Source organism: Manduca sexta, chromosome 5 (assembly GCF_014839805.1).
Source record: "Manduca sexta isolate Smith_Timp_Sample1 chromosome 5, JHU_Msex_v1.0, whole genome shotgun sequence".
In the NCBI taxonomy this organism is placed as follows: domain Eukaryota; kingdom Metazoa; phylum Arthropoda; class Insecta; order Lepidoptera; family Sphingidae; genus Manduca; species Manduca sexta.
In genome coordinates this window covers 6,768,943-6,787,257 of record NC_051119.1, presented here as the reverse complement: position 1 = coordinate 6,787,257, position 18,315 = coordinate 6,768,943, and the positions used below count along the sequence as shown (strand labels likewise).

Here is an 18,315-nt window from a genome sequence, read left to right as displayed (position 1 = left end):
TTTCGGTGGTACCTACCCAGGCGGAGTCTCACATATGAGAGACTTACCACCAGTAGATCTTTTTGGAATGACATCAAAATATAGTATCGATTGAAGAGATGATTATAATTCGCCAGTCGATCTATTATGTGGTCCTGTTCCAAGTCTACTGATAGGTCTCTTGTGGAAGTTCGGCTGGGTGAGTTCTACGCAAATGTCTATTTCTACCGCAAGCAACATGTGCTAGCACTTTTATAATCCGGCTTGAAGGACCATATGAACAGCGTAATTACAAGGCATGATAATACTTAATCTTAATCTTATGTCTCAGGTTTACGAGCGCTGTGCAATGCCATGCTAAATTTAATTTAAAGTTTGTGATTTTGCCACTGTTTATTACAGCTCATGTCTTTTGCCATCAGGCGATCGGCTTGTTCAAATCTCCATTCATTTGTTTAAAACTGCTGCAGCTGATGCATTTGCTGGTGACAGGATATTATCTATACTATTATATAAAGCTGAAGAGTTTGTTTGTTTGTTTGTTTGAACGCGCTAATCTCAGGAACTACTGGTCCAAACTGAAAAATTCTTTTTGCGTTGGATAGCCCTATGTTCGTGGAGTGCTATAGGCTATATATCATCACGCTATACCCAATAGGAGCGGAGCAGTAATGCCTAATCTCAGGAACTATCGGTCCGAACTGAAAAATTCTTTTTGCGTTGGATAGCCCTTTGTTTGTGGAGTGCTATAGGCTATATATCATCACGCTATACCCAATAGGAGCGGAGCAGTAATGGCTAATCTCAGGAACTACCGGTCCAAACTGAAAAAATCTTTTTGCGTTGGATAGCCATATTTTCGTGGAGTACTATAGGCTATATATCATCACGCTATACCTAATAGGAGCGGAGCAGTAATGCCTAATCTCAGGAACTATCGGTCCGAACTGAAAAATTCTTTTTGCGTTGGATAGCCCTTTGTTTGTGGAGTGCTATAGGCTATATATCATCACGCTATACCCAATAGGAGCGGAGCAGTAATGGCTAATCTCAGGAACTACCGGTTCGAACTAAAAAAATCATTTTGTATTGGATAGCCCTTTGTTCGTGAAGTGCTATAGGCTATATATCATCACGCTATGACCAATAGGAGCAGAGCAGTAACGGCTAATCTCAGAAACTAGGAGTTTGAACTGAATAATTCTTTTTGTGTTGGATAGCCCTTTATTCCTGGAATGCTATAGGCTATATATATCAACACGCTATGCCCAATAGGAACGGAGCAGTAATCGCTAATCTCAGGAACTACCGGTTCGAACTAAAAAAATAATTTTGTATTGGATAGCCCTTTGTTCGTGAAGTGCTATAGGTTATATATCATCACGCTATGACCAATAGGAGCAGAGCAGTAACGGCTAATCTCAGAAACTAGGAGTTTGAACTGAATAATTCTTTTTGTGTTGGATAGCCCTTTGTTCCTGGAATGCTATAGGCTATATATATCAACACGCTATGCCCAATAGGAGCGGAGCAGTAATGAAACATGATGCAAAAACGGGGACAATTTATTAGTTTTGAGAGCTTCTGTTGCGTGCGCTGCGTAAACGGTTAAAGTTATGCAACAATAATGTATGACGGGATTGTTCCTCTTAAAAAAGTTCTACAAAAATATATCATAAAACAAAGTCCCCCGCTGCATCGGTCTGCCCGAACGTGTTAAACTCAAAAACTACCCAACGTATTAGGATAAAATTTGGTATGGAGACAGTTTGAGACCCTGGGAAGAACATAGGCTCCCAGGAAAATATATAGCGTGACTTTTATAACGGAAAACTTTAGCCCGAAAAACTTTATAACGCGGGCGGAGCCGCGGGCAAAAGCTAGTATTTTATATCCGCCGAGGAGTTAAAACCTGCCATAGTCGCCCACGTGAGTGTGTAGACTGTCGAAAGAAATCTCTCGTCAGTCAACATTCCATTGGACTCTATGCCGCTTACCATCAGGGGTCATTTTTCCTTGCAAGTATAACTGATAAGTTCGATCAAAATTTCCCCTTTACCATTAAGTATACAGCCAGTACAGTCATGCTCAAAAACACATACCTTTAAGCAACAACTCGAACTCGCCGTTGACCACCCTGCCAGGGTAGTAGAGTGTGACGTGGCCCGCGTGGTGCCAGGGGCCCTTGTAGTCCAGTTGTACATCGACGCTCACCTTCTGCGAGGGGTCGCGGTTTGCGTCCCAGTTGAACGCGGCTGCGAGACGCTTCTGGTTCTTGGTGGTCCAGCGCTGGTAGGATATGTGGACATCGCGGAGTCTGTTGGATAGTCGTGATTTTTTTATGAATGAATGTCTCGTATTCGAATTTTGACTGCGGCGACCACTCGACTAAGATCAGCCAGGTATGCAGAAGATATAGTGCACAAGTGCGTGCGCAATACACAGGTGCACTCTGTTCCTTCACTCTCATAGTCCGTAGAGACGGACCGGAGACAGAGAGAGATTAGGCGGGGTATCACGCCGCCAACTTTCTAATTGCGAGCTGGTACTGAGTAAGTTTTAAGAGGAAAAACCCAGTCATGACTTGAGGGCCCGACCCGGCCTTGGAACCCAGAACCTCAGCGATGTATCGCCATTTTCAATAATCGAACCCAATAGTTTTGTTCGAACTTAAAAATGGACCAATTAGGACAAAGTTCTTTGTGACATGCTTGCAAATGAGTTATTTTGATTGGTTCATTTTTGGAATCGGATTGAAGATTGAGATTGGGCTCGTATATTGAAAACGGCTTGTAGCCATACTCGTATTGCAGAATCAGCTTGTTTTATATATACTCACTCATCGATATGTATGTCCATATTAACATTGGTGTTGTTATTGAGATCAGCCTCTAGGTTGAAGCTATACGCCTTCCCACCCAAATCCACTTCGGCGTACGCCGTGAAGTTCTGCTCTGAGAGTAGTATGTACCGCACTAGCGTTCTGTATTTTTCATCGTTGTATTCGCCCTATAAAAATATTAAAGAGCTTGAAGAAATTTAGATCATTCTGTATAAGAAGATAGGTTAAGGTGTAGGTATCATTAAGTCTAGAAAATCCAACACAAAGCTTTACTTTGTATTTTTTTTTTTTTAGTATTGTGGTATAAAATCTGCCGAGTTGGTCCATTTATGTTGCAACAAAAACCAAAAACAATTATTTATTTGAGTAGCCCACAGACGCCTTTTACTGCATATTCAACAATTACTGTTTTCTTTTTCAGTTAAATCTGTACATTTTGTTAGGGTTAATTGTAAATCAGTTAGGCTTTTCATTAAAGGCTGTACAGTGTACACCAGTTTAAAATTGTTCAATAACTGAACTGTCACAAGTAGAATTTTTAACAGAAAAAAACTTATGCATGTTTTTTTCTGTTAAAAAGTAATAAAAAAAATTATAAGTTTTTTTTTAAATCGTTCAAATTCAACTAAATTTAAAAAATAATTTAGTTGAAAAAACTTATGTATAATTTTTTTTTTACCAAAAAAATATGTAGAAATGGCTAACCCAATCTGTAAATAAACACATCGTTTAAAAATCACAATTTTTTCCAATATATTGCAATCAAACTTTCGTTAACAACTACCAAATATAAAAAAAAAACTTTTTTTACAAAAAAAATACCTCAACATTAGTAAGTCCCGTATATAGCCTAACAATGGGCCAAACCCATAGCCATCCCACGCACAACGGCCCGACCTACTACGGGCTAAGTTCGGAAAAAGGAGCCTCTCAATGTACAACATAGCCTAACAATGATATGGTGCAGTGTAAGGCCAGACTTACCTGGCCGATGAACGTGATCTGTCTGTTATCTTGCGTGAATCGCGCGTCCATCGCTATGTTTTTGAAATGACTGCTGTTTATCAGTGCCTTAAGGCGGTGTGAGGCGATGTTCGTCTTAGACTGGTCTTGGTAAAGTGCGTCTATGTTAAAATCTGTTCCTGTGAACCAGACGCCTACTGCGTTCACCTGTTGAGTAAATGTTGAATATACGTATGTGTACGTGGTATGAACTGTTAAAGCATACGTATAATTATATAACATAAAAATATAGTAAGGTATATGCTACATTCAGCTAAGGAAAAAATAGGACACCATATTATTAAACAATGATTTTAAGATTTAATTGTATTTTGTAAGAAAAATTCAAACAATAATTGTAGATTATGTGTTAATATAAATTTGTCCTTATCTGAATGTGCTTATTTTTACATAATATATTCATACAAATTATAGAATCTTTAAAAATGTGATATGGTATATATATTAATATACTGCAAAATTTAATTCAACAGAAATAAATATTCAAAAGGATAAAGATGTAATTTTTTATTATATCTTTGCTATGTTGGAAATATTCAGAGGGAAATTGTTTTAGGCTTTACTAAATTTGCCTTAGTTATTTCGGAAGAAAATATACTGAAAGAATAATTTTTTTATTAAATATATTCAAGGTACAGATATAAAAAATATATAAGAATATACATACATGTTTTATATAGTATCGTGTGCCATACCTGAAATTCGTTAGGTCGTTTTTCGTGTACTTTTGTCTTAATAGTACATGGATGTAGTGTCGGTAGCGTCATGTTCAACTCGGCGTCTACGTACAATTGCGTTCCCGGAGGATTGAAAAGGTACCCAGAGATGACGATCTCGCGAGATTTCGGATTGAAGTTCAACCGTGCCAACGCTGTGTATTTTGGTCCCATCTGTTGGTTACATGTTTTTTTTAATGTGTGTTGTTTAAGGATTTATGTAACAAGTCCTCGGGCATGTTTAGACGGGATATTGCGCAACGCGTCAATGTTACTCAGCGTGACAACAAAGTTACTCAGCGTGACAACAATGTCACTCAGCGTGACAACAAATGTCTCTCAGCGTGACAACAATGTCACTCAGCGTGACAACAATGTTACTTAGCGTGACATCAATGTTACTCAACGTGAGTAACATCGACTGTATACAGATTTTTTTTTATAAAATGGGACGACACTATATGTATACTATTTATACGACGGTGTAACGGCGAGTTTGATTGTTACTATAAATTATGTATTGCATCGACTGTTGTTTGAATTGTGTAATTTATGTATGAAATGAGTCGGTTTACACATAAAATATCAACAGTCAACACGTGGGGCTACTTAGATATCAACTCATAATGAATAAGATCAGTTCATGATGGATTTGATCAATGGGATATCAAAATAATAAATAAAATCACCCAGAACGTTCTTAAATCATAATAAGACTTGTATTATGTCTATCAGTAACTGATAATTCAAAAATTTAAAAACGATAAAAAACATTATTACCTTTTTGACCAGGATCATATCTTATTTATTTAAACTATATTTATTTTTCAATCAGCTAAGTAGTCATGATTAATTATGATATAAAAAAAAATCAAATATGGGTAAACCATGACATAAATATGACTCGCATTTCTATATTATTAAAATCGATATTTCTATACCCTGTTGTCAGACGTCACAAGGAGACAAAACAATTGGTTTCACTTGCTGCCTTGAAGTTCTAGCAAAACCATTACAACTTGAACCCCAAGTATATAAAGAAACTCACTCCCTCGTACTGGAACTTGAGGTCCACCAGTCTGGGCCGTTGCAGCGTAAGCCTGGTGTCCAGTTTTAATCCGTTCAGTTTCTCCACACGCATCATACTAAACACGAAGGCGGGGTCAGTCTTCTTCTCTCTCGACGCAGATACGTTGAAACCTATGTCTACATGGCTTTGGGTTTTCTGAAAATCATTTTCAATGTTTTGTAAGGTGGCTAGGTTTTAGGAAATTGTCGAAAATTTTCAGTAATATTGCAAGAGATCAAAACGTAAAAAATAAACCAAATTCCAGTAATTCTGAATTTGAAGGAAAGGAATGTGGTATACTGATAGTATACTCGTAAGTGTTTGAATTTCTTACTGATCGAATAAAATTTGATAGCAATATTCTTATTTCAAGACAGTTTTCAAAACGATTTTTAAATGTCTTATTTGTACCACCCTGTATAATATTTAAAAATAACAGGTAACTGAATTATATATAAATTAACATGTATAAACTTACAATATTCTTCAACACGCTATAGAAGTTGTAATCGGGGTAAGCAGTAAACTGCATAGCTAACTCGCCGTACATGTCATGTCTATACCCCATTGATTTCTCGCTAAAAAGACCTTCCATTTTTATCGTCTGCCTCGGATTCTTATAGAACTGATAGTCGAGTTGCAATTTTGTACCGTGTGTAGGACCGTTTAGAGTGTAAAATCCTGAGAGATGACTTGCTAGTTGCTTCGTTTGGAAATCGGCTTGCACGTCGCATTGTGAGACACCGCCTTTAGATTTGAATTTGAATATGCCTGTAGAAAAAAATATGAAATTAATATTTAGAAAAAAAAAATGTTTATCAAAGACACGCTTAGATAAGTAAATATACACACACAGACACACACTGAAGTTCATCGTTTAATAATAATAATGTATAGCGGTTCAATTTAAACTTGTGTGGATTTTAAATATAGCCTTCAATTACATGCAAAAAAAAAATATGCACCAACATGACCCTGTATTCAGGCCTACCTACTTGTTACTCCGGGGACTTATTCCGGGTCTAATTGGCCTACCAACACCCAAAGAGATATACAGTCCGTACGCGAACTCAAAGGAATCTTAAGGAACGTTGACGTAATGACTTAAGCATCAGTAAATAGCATCATAGTCGATATTATCGATATAGAAATAGCACTATGAAACCGGTGGAGGCAGATCATCCGCTCTAGATGCAACCCTGATGCTGATCACGAACCTCAGTTATGAGGCACCGACCAGAAAGAGATATAAAACTTACCATACAACTCAGCAACCCGATCATTATCGATGACACAGTGCGCGAGCGAACTCAAAACGCATACGTATTTTATATCCTACGGCTTGATCGATATCACCGTGTCGAATGTTAGTTTTGTGCCAATTCACGGCCATTGTCAGGCCAATTCTAATGGCCTTTATTTTAAAGGCTAACACTTTTTTTTACTTCTTTGAATGACGAGATGAGCGTGCTGTTTGCCTGATGATAAACGATATGACCGCCTATAAACAGTAGAAACACTATTCAACACCTTGAATTACAAAGTATAGTTTGGTGTTCCACTGCGCTCGCCATCCTGAGACATGAGATGTTAAGTCTTATTATGTTCAGGAGTTACACTGGCTACAATGTCCTTCAAGCCGGAATACAACAGTGACTGTACACTGTGGCTTGGCGGCAGACATAGACATTGCGGTGGCACCTACCCAGGCGGACTCTCACATCTGAGAGACCTACCACCAGTAACTACGATGCATGGTACTACCTTTACAATTAGAGAAACTAAGTTATACAAAACTCACCAGACAACTCAGCAACGCGATCGTTATCGTCGATACAGTACGCGTGCGAGCTCCACACGTACCCGTACTTTACATCGTACCGATTGATCGACATCACCGTGTCGAACTTTAGTGTTGTGCCAAACCTCATGCCATTACTACTACTTTTACAATTAAAGAAATCAAATGATACAAAACTCACCAGACAGCTCAGCGACGCGATCGTTATCGACGACCCAGTACGCGTGCGGACTCCACACGTACCCGTACTTTATGTCGTATCGCTTGAGCGCCATCACCGTGTCGAACTGCTTCCTTCCGTCGACGTCTAAACTCGCCTCTAGTGACTTGTCGTTCGGTTGGTTTTTATACATCGCCTTTGCTTTCAGGGTGCTTTTTGCCGATTGGAAGGAAACAACTGCTGTGCTTGACGTGTTTGATAGACTTAGTATGGCGTTGAACATTCGTTTCTCCTGTAAATAATATCGATAAAGTTAAACTTAATAAAAAAGCGGTTTTATGTGCTAAGATGTGTTTGTTTTCTTTTACAATTCGTCAAGTTTATTTCATGTGGTAACATAGGTGGTGAGCCTGTTAATTTCAGGCTCAAAACTCAATCGTCATACTTCAATGTCGAGCCAGGGACGTCACCAGCTTTGCAATCAAAGTAAACCACCAAGCAAAGGAGGCATAACATATAAATGTTGAGGTAAACATCTAAGACATGACAGTAAGACAACCTACAATAACACCATCTAATCTGAACCTTTTCCAAATATTGGACTATGTTGTGATTTTTTAAATGTGTAAAAAAAGAAATCCCTCTGTGAAAACAACATTCAAATTCGATAATAAACGAGGTAGTAATTCATATTTCAAATACTGCTACGTGCAAGAGTGGGCGCGAAGTGGGGATATCGTTCTATCTCTTTCTTTCGCACGCATCGTAATGTCCGCTGACGTCACATGCAAGTATTACTTCCCTTTTCTGTTTTTTGACACTCACCTACTACCTAATGTCAATAGCTTATAACTTGTAGATTTTTTACCAGGTGTCAATGATTTCTTTTATTTCAGAATTTCTACGACGTGCATATTTTATAAAAATTATAAATAAAAGTATGTCAAATACCCTATTACTTAAAATATTAGGTCTAGTTCTGGTAGTGTTGAGTTGTGGGTCTCCAGTGGTATGGTGATTATGGTGATGGTAAAAATATCAAATTTTGTTTTTTTTTTGGATTACTTGGTTCTTGTCCAATAAGTTAAAACTTGTAGTATATTTGGTCGTTGAATAAAGGCTTTTATTATTATTATTTTATATATACATATAATTATCTCTCCTATTTGGAGGTATACAGGGCACGGGCCGAAGCCAAGTGCAATTTAATGAAAAAGTGCAAGAAATTAATTTAATGGGTCGGTAATGATAACAATTTCGATCGAACAATACGGCAAGTGTTTAATATTGTTGCTTTTTGCAGAAGGATGTATATATTTTTGTGAAGGTCGACTGTTCGATTATTATTATTAAAAATATCATCATACCTTACTATCCGGCGTGTCGAAAGAGAATCCAATGACATTACTGGTCTCATTCCTGTCCCACTTGTACTCGAACGCGTACGTCTTCGCAGAAGGGTCGGCTTTCTCCAACGACAGGATGTACTTAGCGGGACCGCTCATGATGAAGTAGGGGGCGTTGCGCAAGTTCGTCATGTTCGGGAACTGCAACATTGGATATTATAAAGTAGTTTTAACAAACTTTGGAAATGTTGAAAAAAAAATGATTCAAGAAAAGGGGTACAACAGTAACTTTAATGAACAATTAAAAATACACTAACAAGGCTATTTTAAAATAAAGGAATATTGATAAGTAATATAATGTAGTATATGGGGTAACTTCGAATTAACTATTGAATCGTGGTACATTAAAAAAACTTCGGTGTTAGTTTAGGTGGTAATTTTACTCAATAGCCTACCCCTAATTTTTTACCCCAAGTCCTAAAAAGTCATTATTCTGTTGTTTAGTATGAACAAAAATTACCTGATACGAGGCGCACACTTTGATGCCAATGGCTTTGTCGAACGTGGTCCAACTGCAGGTGTTGCGCTCTATTCTGTTCTTGTTCAGCCCTTGCTGCTGCAACTCCTCGTCTCCATGGAGGATTATCAGCTCCGATCTGCAAATTATTATTTGAATTTCATATTTATTATTAATTCTCCATGATGGTCGTGGCTTCGCTTGCATGAGGAGCCTTTTCTGCTACAAAATTTATTACAACACTAAAGCGATCCGTAGCCCCATTTGAGCGACGCCAGCGCCGTTGATTTAAAAATGTAGTAATAAATTCTATTATTTCCCATGGGCCGAAATTACCGAGATAAAAATAGTGTAGATGTCAATCCAAGACTTGATCTATGCGTGTACCAAATATTTTCGGTTGCGCGGTCGCTTCTGATCAACTAATTGTTGTTAATTTTTCAAGGTTTTACTCATTTAGATATTCCCGTATAAACTTTCATCCCTATGTTACACGCATAAGGGTTAATTAAAAAAAAAACTGTCTGTTATTAATATAAACCGACTCAGATTACATTAACCTACGTCCTCTCATTGGTAAATGCAACGCTTACTTCCATTATAGCATAATAGATGGCACCACAGTCGAATTACATCGCGCTATGGTTTACATAACTGCCGATGTATAAGTTCAATCGTTAAAGCCATTTTGATTATCAGCGCTTCTATATGAAGCGGTGTGTTGTTAAAACTAAGTAATTTTTTCTAGATCCTGTTGGCAGTTCGCTTGGGCGAACGTCCCGGATCTTTATATAGAGGAATTGTAGTAACACAACCATCATTTTTCGTCTCCTAACTCTTAAGGAGTAGGCAGAGGGACTTATAACTATGTCGTTCCAACTTGTGTCCCACACGGTACGATATTGCTCTTATGAGAAATATGGGGTATTGTTATCCGATTTTTATCTAGATGGCGTTGGTGTCGTATAAATCGCTATAGCGTTTTTTTTATAAGGGCGAAGCCGCGAGCAACGTCTAGTACGTATACAAATGAATTGGCAGCTGGCGTCTGCTTTACATTTAGTACGTGATAGAGGATGGACTAGCCCCCCCCCCCCCGCGAATGTGGTGGTACTGACTTGGCGGCGAATATCTCCTGCTTGTCGCTGGGCAGCGCGAGGTGCAGGCGCAGGCGCGCGAGCCCGCGCACGGCGAGGCGCGCCTCCACGGCGGTGGCGGTGTAGAGGCGCCACCACAGCCGCGCGCCGCTCACGCTCAGCCCGCCCGCCGACACGCTCATCGTCGCCGCTATGCTCACCGCCACGCTGGACAAAACCATTACTTTACCATATATATATATATATATATATATATATATATATAATAATAATAATATCAGCCCTGTATTATATCGACGCGTTACCCTTCTATTTCCCCCTACTTGCCAGCCCAAATTCCAGACTCCGGGCTGATACTGAGCAGAAAAACCTAAATATCACTTTGCCCGACCCGGGATTCGCACCCAGGACCTCAGAGCGCTATTGTACCGGACGTGCAATACAACTACGCCACCGAGGCGGTTTTCAAAATTGGTTCACTAAAAACGTCGTAAGTGGAATATCATGAATACATATAAACATAAGACCTCGAAATCAATTCTTTGGCGTCGGGTAGAGACTTTCCCGTCCTCATACCCACCACTACAACTCCTGTAAGCCAAAATCGGCAGTGGCACGCATTTTATGACACCGAGCAGTGAAGCTCGGCGAGTCTCAGGAAAAACTAATTTGTCTTTATCCCGCAACGAAATTAATCAAATAAAAAGATAGGGGAAAGTTTGATATATTAGTTGTCCACTTCCCTCCATAACAAAGCGTCTCCGAGAATTGCCGTCGGGTAAACAGCAATGAACATTCCTTACCTAGGACTCAATTTGCCTTCAAAGTTAATATTCCCAGACTGGGAGTACTTGTCCGTGACGGTGCCGGACATCTTGGTGTTCACGTAGCTGGTGCCCATGAGGTTCATGTTCAACGGCAGGCCACAGCCCGTGGGCACTGAGAACGTCGTGTCCAGGAACAGGGATGCTTTGTTGTACGAGATTTCCTGGAAAACAGTATTATTACTTAGCGAGAGGATACCGGTTATATTTCTTCCCTCATTTTTTTGATTTGCCTTTTTATAATTGGTGTAAAAATCAGATTTAAATAACATCTGAAGTGATGACATTGTTTCATTTACTACTAAATACTTTAAAATATAGGCACTAAATTCGGATAATTAAATACAATATATAACGAAATTTAGCATGTGGTTAGACCGTGTCCTGGATTAACATAAAGGCTACTTTTTATCTCGTTAATTTGTTCCCGCGGGGATCTCTTTTCTATCTGACTTTGAAGCAGATGGCGCTAACATACTACAGATGTTACTACAGATTAGTAGACTACATTGAATTAGGGTTTTTTTGTAGTGGAAAAGACTATTCAAGCAGACGAGGCCGCGTTCAATACCTAGTTATATATATAGACTTACCTTCCCAGAGAGAAACTCCAAAAACCTCAACTTAGGGTTCAACTTGGCAACAGACTTTAGTATCTCATCGTCGCCTTCCGCGTTCCAGTACGATATTTCGTTACCGAACACTTTGATGCCGAGTTCCGCCATTGGAAACCTGTTATAATAAAAATATATATCATGCTTGTTATATGTATAGGTATATCAGATAGCTTCCTGCCCGCAGCTCTGCCCCCGTAAAAGAGTTCTAACTAAATTAATAAAGTACCTATCCAAAAATTCTATCCAAAATTATATAGTATCTATCCGGATAGTTGTAACACTAACGTGCCCAGGTGGAGATCCAGAACTTACTCACCGGGAATATACCCGAGCTGCAGGATATCCTAGACTTTAGAATGTTCTCCAGGCAATACCAGCACAGCGTGTTGTAATACTAGATTTGGTATTTAACAATTATTTCTCGTCATTCGACATTCTACCTGGCACCCACTCTTTACCATCAGGTGGAGAGAGTTCACTTTGCTAAGCCCGAATAAAAAATAAAACGTGTGTGTGTACTTATGTACGCATGTAAGAAGTTATACTTTGGTGTAACAAGATAAAAATCTTTATAAAATTGTATCCTTCGCGTTATCCTGTTTGTAGAGAAAACGACACTAATAATAGAAAAAAGGTATTTAATACATTGAAAGAAAGATTTTTTACAACGCATTATCTAGTTAAATAAATTTTATTTAAATATCATAAAATAAAAAATAATCTGGTCCATAATAATTATTACTTGTATCTATTATAAATTTATTTCTACACTTATTACATATTAAATAATAATATAATTAACAACATAATGACTAGCTAATTTCATGGTGTCGGTTTTTCGTGACGGTGTGCACGCCGCATCGTAAAAATTAACTCTGAAAATAACGCGCCAACAGAAGTATGACGTAAACAAAAATAAAAAATAGATCGTACCTGTGTTTCAAAGCCTCATTCTCGTATCCCAGCCCGTCGATCCTGTCCCGCGCCTGCTGCGTGCTGTTCAAGGACCTGAGCGTGCGCAAGTGGTTGATCTTCTCCATTATCTTGTTCTTGCTCAGGGGCCCGTTGTTGAAGAAATAGTTCTCGAAGTATTTCTCGAATCCCTCGGCGCGGGCTTTCATCTAGGATTTGTTTGGTTTTAGTATGTCATCTATTTGTCATTGTCAAGTTCCTCATTTTTAAGAGCGTATGTACCTTTTCAGCTATGTTTTATGAATCTTTGTAGAATCTCAAGACCTACTTATATACATAGGTGTCTATTGACTTTTATGCATTGAATCTTAAGTATATTATACTAATTGCTAGAAATAGATTAACGTAAAGATCAAAGAGTTGATAAAGTTATATTAAATTTTTTAAAGTATATTTCAATATGCCATAAACTCTCAAGTAATTACGTAATTAGTAAAAACTGTACATTTTGTAATGAAGTACCTTTACGAATAACATATTAGAATTTAACTATAGTTAGCCTTAAGTACAGCAATAAATAACGTCGATAAATTGGATCCTTGCATTGAACCAATAACTTTTTTGACCAGTCCGTTCTACTATCGATGGACACTGGTAGGACCACCGCAATGTCTATTACTGCCGCCAAGCAGCAGTGTGTAGTCACTATTGTGTTCCGGTTTAAAGGACATTATAGCCAGTGTAACTACTGGACATAATAACATTTATCATTTCATGTCTCAGGATGGCGAGCGCAGTGGAATACCAAACAATACTTTGTAATTGGTGTTTCTACTGTTGATGGGCGGTCGTATCGCTTACCATCAGGCAAACGGCAAGCTCGTCTCGTCATTCAAAGCGATAAAAAAAACACTAACCTCAAATACATTGATAGACTCGCCAAACATATCAACAGTCAAGTTGAGAGACAAAGAGCGCGGTATGTACGAATCTGGAGAGAATATCACGTTTGCTTCGTAGTTGCCGCCTGGAACAAAAGCAGTTTAGTTAGATTGTGGGTATATAATAATGGCACGTTTGTATATTCTCTTGGATGCGAGGATCTTATACAATGATAATGGATAAAAAACGGACTGGCTGCTAGTCTGATGACTGAGTGATCTAACCGACCATAAACAACTCTATTATTGCCTTTGATGAACCATATCATTCCAAGACATTTTTTTATGCGGCCCGAAATTGACCGCTTGCACCTGATGGTAAGTGGAGTAGTCTAGATCGTGTTGAACGACGAAGATGATTACCCCTCGCAAGTCGATAAAATTATGGCGGCCTGTTTGAAATTTAGTGTGCTCACCTGCATTATACTGGTCGAAGAACACGCTCTGCTCGTAGTTCCTGGAGAACATCCTGAAGTCCGGAATGTCCTGCAGCTCGGGCATCGTGTTTCCGGTGAGCAAACCCTGGATCTCAACCCGGGATGGCAACGACGACTCTCCTAGGTTCTTCAGATGGCTCCAGACAAACGTGGCGGCTGATAGGAAGAGATAAAAAAAAAATAAAGTAAATAGATAAACTTATCATCGTTATGGTGCTAAAGTAAGTAGCAGGTGATATAGCTGAAAAACTGATGTTTAACAGCATATATTGTACTAGCAACCCTTCTTTCACACATAATGCAACATATCCGTCGTATGCCTAATATAGTTAATTGTGTGTGTGTCTTTTTTGTACTATTATTTATGGTCCTTATGTGTGTTATAAAAATAAATGGTTTAAGTGGTGTGGTACAGATGGAGTATCGATTGCTGAGAGATGATTACTCCTCACCAGTCGATACAATTATGCGAACCGGATATACTCAGGGTGATCTGGTAACGCGACACATTTACGTGGGCCACTATGGCGGGTTTTAAATTTTAACACCTAGTAATGACCCACCATCAGCTGCTCTTCCTGCTAGGTTACCTGCCTTTTGTGAACTTGAGGACGTACCTTGATTAACCTGTTCGTGTCTCAGCGCGTGGAATATCTTCCTCACAGTGCCAAGGTCTGGACACCGCATCACCTGCAGGTAAGACGCCAAACGCACCTCGATGTCCACGAAGTCTTCCCTGTATGTCTCTAGAAAGTATTCCCTGTAACAATGTATTTTTTATCTAGATGATTTTTACCACTACAAAACGTGAGTGAGCGTGTTACTGTGTTTGTGTGTGCGTCTGCGTGCGCGTGCGTGTGTATTTCTCGCAGCCTCGCTTACGTCAAAGACTATCCCGGGAAAGCTTGCAGTAAGGGAGAAAAATATATAATGTTTTTTTGTATGTGCCTTCAATTACACCAAATATATAAATTGGTACACGTTTTGTATTAAATCATACTGGCTTTGTAATAGTCGCCAAACTTGAGATTTTTTCGGTACTTTAGTGTAGTCACACCAACAAAGGTAAAAAAAAGACACCACGCGAAAGTGTGCTGAAGTTGTTTGCCTGCTATTATATTTTGATATCGCCTTCATAACAAATGAGCGTACAGATAAAATGCAAAATTAATTTATGAAATATAAGTTATGCCTAGAAAGATGTGTTCCAGATTACAACCTTATAAAATCAACTAGTTATTTTTATCTCATTATGTCGCTTTTGAACTGCTCTTTTGTCTATACCCCCATTATATAGTGAAGTACTGACCGAGTCTCGACACATGGCGTCCTCCTAAACGCGTCGATGGCCGTCAGTCGGATCGGCACGGGCGTGTACGAGTCGCCTATGATGTTCATCAGGACGTCAGCAAACTCCTGCTTGAAACCACCGATGTTGCCGAGAGCTTTTAGAGCTAGCACGATCTGGGAACATGAAAAAGGATATACTAATTGACTACTGGCATCTTTTTTGAAAGTCGGTTAAAATTATTGGTGATAGATTTGGAGTGCTGTTGGAGAAGCTTTGGATAATGGTTGTTACATCTTAAAAATAATTTACAATTAATACAATATGTAGTTTGTTAGTGGTAGGATATTGTATTCGGACCGGACAACGACCACCGTACACGATGTGTAAAACCCGCCATAGCGAGTATGTCCGGTTCCAAACACGCCGGCATAATTGTGTCGACTAGCGAGGGGTAATTATATCTCGTCAGTCATCCCTCTACAGGCCATTCCATTTACCATCAGGTGCAGTGGAGTGACTTAGCAGTGCTATTATAAAAAATTAAAGGATTAAAAATATATTAAAAGTACTTAAACTATTATACTTACAGTATCTCTGTCCTTCCTAGTCTTGATCAGTGCCTTGGTCAGTATTTCAGTTACAATGTTTTGGAATTCTTCGAGTATTTTTCCGGGCGTTTCTTCTTCGCAACACTCGCGTACTAAAATAAATAAATAGAACATTATTCACTAAATATTATTATTTTTAGGAATACGCGGCGAAGGGGAGGTTGGGGTTGCTACTGCCCTCCTCTGGTTCCTTTATGCTTTATACACACATAGCACGCCTTGTCGTCCTCGAAAGGGTAGACAGAGGTTGCAACCAGGGCATACACTTTTTGTCATGTGTACTTCTTTCCACGATGTGATAAAGGGCAAGCTTATTTCTATATCAGGTACAAACTAGACTCCGGGCTGATACGGAGGAGAAAAACTCAATATTAATTTGCCCGAGATTCAAACCAGGGACATCAGAGTGTTCGAACAGTGCACGCAATAGAACTACACCACCGCGGCAGTCGTATATTTTAACAATTCCTGATTTACTCCTTTCTCCCCTCTCATGAGCCAAATTGAGTTGATGGATGTATTGTACGTAAAGTTCAAAATCATAATGTTTACTTACAAGACTTCCCGCTGTGCCTACAGTACGAATGCACCATAGACGATACGGTGAAAGTGACCGTCTTGTCTGATTTCTGGCTCTTCAGTAGTTCCAACATGCTGTCCAACATTTCTAGCTTCGGCCTGAAATTTATAAGAGTATTTTTTTAAAAATATAGTCAGAAAATAAAGTGTCTAAGGGAATTTAAGATTCATGGAAGGAATTTTTTATATTTGTTTATTATTTTTGTGATTTAATTATAAAAATCCAGTTTCTAAGTTTTCTAAAACCTAAAAAATGTCTATTTCAATTTTGTAGGTGGCTTTTTCTTACTTGAGTTCATTCCATCTATATAAGCCTGAAGTGTTTTTTTTTATACGGGCATGCCAGATTGAACCCAATGCACCTCATGGTAAGTGAATTAAGTCGACTGACGAAAGATGATTACCCCTCGACAGTGGTCAAAATTATGCCGGCCTGTTGGAACCAGTAGTGTACAATAATTCCATTATTACCTAGGTATCATAGCCATGGACATGAGCCACTCGTGCCGCGTCTCCTTGTCGACCGCACCCTTTATTATCATGTCCTTGATGAGCTCCACGGAGCCAGTGCTGGCGATGTAAGGCAGAGCATCGTGGATATGCTTCCTGCAAAAAACGAAAAGAATATTTGAACATGGAACTTTTTTTCTATAGCTGATAGACTAAATGATGGCTTCTAAGTAAACTGTCGTATCTAGAAAAATTGCGACATTCACATTTTAATATTTCGTTATCTAGGTACTGTTTACTACCAAACCCATATATTTCAAAAGTTAATTAACGAAAAAACACTTCATTAACTATCATTTACTAAGTTTTTTAATGGGTTTTGGTAGTAAACAGCAGCTACATAACGAAACGTTAAAAAAGTGAATATTAGATACGATAGTTTACTTAAGAGCTATCAAAAAGTAGGTTGGTATTCTAACGGTAAAATTCTTACTTGGGAAACAATTCTACCTTAAAAAAATATGTGTGTCACTATAAGGAGGAATAGGAATTGGGTATTGTAAAATCTTCAGAAGAACAATTTTGATATAAAACCTTTTTTTGCCATTCTTCTGATAATATTCTGACAACTATAACTGTACTTACGTAGCTTCCGCGCAGATAGACGGCGCTCGGGCGAGTAACTGTGACAGCGCAGGGTAGTGCAGCGGGCGAGCCGCTCGCACTAGTCGGCCCCAGAGACCCACGGTGGAACCGCTGTCCAACCGCGATGATGATCCGGGGCCTTCTTTCACCCTGAAAAAAAAAGAATATATTCTTATATATATTTTTTTATAACATGAACATAGTCACTAACTCCAAAATTAGTAACTAGTAAGTATATACCTGTTATGTTAAATTATTTCTTAGTTTTAATGATTTTTGAAGGCAGTAAAGTTTTTGTTGAAAAGTTTTTGTTATGACTTGAGTTATGATTATAATTTTTTAAAATGAATACATACAAATTAATAATAAATACTGTTAATTTCAAAAGTTAATATTATCAAATTAAAAGATAAACTTAGTACATAGCAAAAAAAATGGTGGTAAAATTATATTTAACTATG

At 38.5% G+C, this 18,315-nt stretch overlaps 1 protein-coding gene across 2 annotated transcripts in view; it reads right to left on the bottom strand.

Moving 5' to 3' along the window:
- LOC115449372 overlaps positions 1–18,315 on the bottom strand; it is a 72,056-nt gene that overhangs the window by 40,023 nt on the left and 13,718 nt on the right. The window contains exons 9-29 of one of the 2 annotated variants that reach the window (XM_037443977.1): positions 17,855–18,004; positions 17,231–17,365; positions 16,737–16,858; positions 16,160–16,272; positions 15,591–15,745; positions 14,899–15,041; positions 14,261–14,437; positions 13,821–13,930; positions 12,925–13,112; positions 11,968–12,106; positions 11,354–11,538; positions 10,572–10,757; positions 9,457–9,592; positions 8,958–9,137; positions 7,612–7,882; positions 6,108–6,400; positions 5,609–5,785; positions 4,540–4,734; positions 3,806–3,991; positions 2,819–2,988; positions 2,082–2,296 (exon numbers count right to left, since the gene is read on the bottom strand). In XM_037443977.1, the coding sequence (XP_037299874.1) occupies positions 2,082–2,296; positions 2,819–2,988; positions 3,806–3,991; positions 4,540–4,734; positions 5,609–5,785; positions 6,108–6,400; positions 7,612–7,882; positions 8,958–9,137; positions 9,457–9,592; positions 10,572–10,757; positions 11,354–11,538; positions 11,968–12,106; positions 12,925–13,112; positions 13,821–13,930; positions 14,261–14,437; positions 14,899–15,041; positions 15,591–15,745; positions 16,160–16,272; positions 16,737–16,858; positions 17,231–17,365; positions 17,855–18,004 (3,626 nt within the window). The remainder of the gene's footprint in view (positions 1–2,081; positions 2,297–2,818; positions 2,989–3,805; positions 3,992–4,539; positions 4,735–5,608; positions 5,786–6,107; positions 6,401–7,611; positions 7,883–8,957; positions 9,138–9,456; positions 9,593–10,571; positions 10,758–11,353; positions 11,539–11,967; positions 12,107–12,924; positions 13,113–13,820; positions 13,931–14,260; positions 14,438–14,898; positions 15,042–15,590; positions 15,746–16,159; positions 16,273–16,736; positions 16,859–17,230; positions 17,366–17,854; positions 18,005–18,315) is intronic. The other variant, XM_037443978.1, reaches the window with a different exon arrangement.